Consider the following 3,294-nt stretch of genomic DNA (forward strand, 5'->3'; position numbering starts at 1 on the left):
CCTTGCGGGCCCAGCCTCTCTGCTCTCGGCTCCCCGACGCCCGCAGCATCATGGAAGGGAGGAAGAAGAGGAGGAAGGCAGGCAAAGGAGGAGGAGGAGGAGGAGGAGGAGGAGGAAGGTGGACAGAGGAAGGAAGGAGAGAGAAGAAGAAAGGTGGAGGAAGGCAGGCAAAGAAGGAAGGAGGAGAAAAGGGGAGGAAGGGAAGAGAAGGCAAAAGGTGGAGGAAGGAAGGAAGGCAGAGGAGGAGGGAGGAAGACAGAGGAGGAGGGAGGAAGACAGAGGAGGAGGGAGGAAGACAGAGGAGGAGGGAGGAAGACAGAGGAGGAGGGAGGAAGACAGAGGAGGAGGGAGGAAGACAGAGGAGGAGGGAGGAAGACAGAGGAGGAGGGAGGAAGACAGAGGAGGAGGGAGGAAGACAGAGGAGGAGGGAGGAAGACAGAGGAGGAGGGAGGAAGACAGAGGAGGAGGGAGGAAGACAGAGGAGGAGGGAGGAAGACAGAGGAGGAGGGAGGAAGACAGAGGAGGAGGGAGGAAGACAGAGGAGGAGGGAGGAAGACAGAGGAGGAGGGAGGAAGACAGAGGAGGAGGGAGGAAGACAGAGGAGGAGGGAGGAAGACAGAGGAGGAGGGAGGAAGACAGAGGAGGAGGGAGGAAGACAGAGGAGGAGGGAGGAAGACAGAGGAGGAGGGAGGAAGACAGAGGAGGAGGGAGGAAGACAGAGGAGGAGGGAGGAAGACAGAGGAGGAGGGAGGAAGACAGAGGAGGAGGGAGGAAGACAGAGGAGGAGGGAGGAAGACAGAGGAGGAGGGAGGAAGACAGAGGAGGAGGGAGGAAGACAGAGGAGGAGGGAGGAAGACAGAGGAGGAGGGAGGAAGACAGAGGAGGAGGGAGGAAGACAGAGGAGGAGGGAGGAAGACAGAGGAGGAGGGAGGAAGACAGAGGAGGAGGGAGGAAGACAGAGGAGGAGGGAGGAAGACAGAGGAGGAGGGAGGAAGACAGAGGAGGAGGGAGGAAGACAGAGGAGGAGGGAGGAAGACAGAGGAGGAGGGAGGAAGACAGAGGAGGAGGGAGGAAGACAGAGGAGGAGGGAGGAAGACAGAGGAGGAGGGAGGAAGACAGAGGAGGAGGGAGGAAGACAGAGGAGGAGGGAGGAAGACAGAGGAGGAGGGAGGAAGACAGAGGAGGAGGGAGGAAGACAGAGGAGGAGGGAGGAAGACAGAGGAGGAGGGAGGAAGACAGAGGAGGAGGGAGGAAGACAGAGGAGGAGGGAGGAAGACAGAGGAGGAGGGAGGAAGACAGAGGAGGAGGGAGGAAGACAGAGGAGGAGGGAGGAAGACAGAGGAGGAGGGAGGAAGACAGAGGAGGAGGGAGGAAGACAGAGGAGGAGGGAGGAAGACAGAGGAGGAGGGAGGAAGACAGAGGAGGAGGGAGGAAGACAGAGGAGGAGGGAGGAAGACAGAGGAGGAGGGAGGAAGACAGAGGAGGAGGGAGGAAGACAGAGGAGGAGGGAGGAAGACAGAGGAGGAGGGAGGAAGACAGAGGAGGAGGGAGGAAGACAGAGGAGGAGGGAGGAAGACAGAGGAGGAGGGAGGAAGACAGAGGAGGAGGGAGGAAGACAGAGGAGGAGGGAGGAAGACAGAGGAGGAGGGAGGAAGACAGAGGAGGAGGGAGGAAGACAGAGGAGGAGGGAGGAAGACAGAGGAGGAGGGAGGAAGGAAGAAGGGAGGACGGAGGGAGGGAGGAGGGAGGAAGGAAGGAGAGGGGGGAGCTCTCAGCTAAAGAACCCCCGCCCTGGCGCTGCCGGGAACGGGCAGAGGGGACAGGGCAGGGATCATCCCGGTGCTCTGCCGGTGCCGGAGGCCCCTCTGCCCTCTCCCGGACAACTTCTCCCCAACTCACTGTTGATGTTCGAGCGCTGATGTTCCTCCAACCTCAGCAAGGAGAGGGGGGACGTGATCATGGGCCGCTCACCGCCGCTTCCCCCATCCAGGATTTTTCCGGCGTCGCCGTGAGCCAAATCTCCCATCAATCCTTTGTTCAGAAGGGTGACGCCGCCGGCTTGAAGGCTGAGCGGCATCCCCGCCGTTGTGATGCCGGGCGTGGGAAGAGTTACGGAATTTCTTAGTGAAGGGTCGGCCGCCTTGGATGTAGCTGCGGTAAGCGACGGCTTTTTGGGGTCGGTGTCGGATCCATTCGCTGAGGGTCTCGATAGGCGAACCGTTAACGCACCATTCGGTGACGCCGAATTGCCGGAGGTGCGCCCGCGCGTGGCTGGCCAAGGCTTTGCGGTTTTCGAAGTAGAGGCCGCACAGTTCGCAGCAGGCTTCGCCGGCTGGGGAGTCGCGAGGGCAGGAGAGAAAAAAAAAAAAACACACGGCAGGGGTGAGCGGGTGAAGGCAAGGACGCGGCACCAAGCCGGTTCCCCCCAACGCCGGCTCTGCACGGAGGCAGATCCTCGGCGGGATCGGAATTCCCCACGTTTTCCACCCCTGGAAGCATCCCCCAGCCCCGCTGGGGGTCTGGTGGCCAGGGGTAAGGCTAATTAGCCAGGCTAATTTGGATGCGGGGAAGCAAGGCCACAAAATCGCCCCACTCTGCATCCCCATGAGCCAAAAATCCTTCCCGGCACAGGGCTGGGGGTTCCCCGTGCATGACGGACATCCCGGAGGAATTACCACCGCACTTCTCCCCGTTCCCATCCCGTGTCCCCGAACTTACACGTGTGCGCCGGTTTGTCGTGCACGGACTTGGTTTTGAAGGGCAGCTCGGTCTGGATGTACGCTTTGTGCTTGACTTCGGCGTGAGGACCCAACCGATCGTCCGGTAACGGCCGTTTGGCAGATAACGGCGTCAGGAAACCGCCTTGGGGTTTGCTGGTGAGAGGCAACAATGAGATCTCCCGGTTCAAAGTGGAACCGCCGGGGCCGGGTTTCCCCGTCCGCCCGCCCAGGGAAGGCAGGGCCATTCCCTGTAGGATTTTTCCGGGAGACTTGGGGTCCGTCCCTTCCTCCCCCATGGATTTAGGGGGTTCGATGCTGGAGGTGTGAGGTTCTTTCTTGATAATGCAAGGTTTGGATTTCTTCTTGAGGATCTCTCGGAGCGTGTCGATGGGCGAACCGTTGACCGACCACTCGGTCACCCCCATTTGTCGGAGGTGGGATCGAGCGTGGCTCGACAAACCTTTGCGGTTCTCGAAGAATTCGCCGCAAAACTCGCACCGGATATCTCGCACCAGGTCGGCTCGGGAGGCTGCGGGGAGAGACACGGGGTCGGGGAGACGGGGGGAGGACTGTG

General features: G+C 60.7%; 1 protein-coding gene across 1 annotated transcript in view; it reads right to left on the reverse strand.

Moving 5' to 3' along the window:
• Positions 1-1,967: 1,967 nt before the first annotated feature.
• WIZ (widely interspaced zinc finger motifs) overlaps positions 1,968-3,294 on the reverse strand; it is a 25,700-nt gene continuing 24,373 nt past the window's right edge. Inside the window, exons 6-7 of the mRNA XM_009885559.1 lie at positions 2,719-3,249; positions 1,968-2,332 (exon numbers count right to left, since the gene is read on the reverse strand). Of these exons, the coding sequence (XP_009883861.1) occupies positions 1,968-2,332; positions 2,719-3,249 (896 nt within the window). The remainder of the gene's footprint in view (positions 2,333-2,718; positions 3,250-3,294) is intronic.

This window comes from Charadrius vociferus, unplaced genomic scaffold (assembly GCF_000708025.1).
Source record: "Charadrius vociferus isolate BGI_N301 unplaced genomic scaffold, ASM70802v2 scaffold955, whole genome shotgun sequence".
Classification (NCBI taxonomy): domain Eukaryota; kingdom Metazoa; phylum Chordata; class Aves; order Charadriiformes; family Charadriidae; genus Charadrius; species Charadrius vociferus.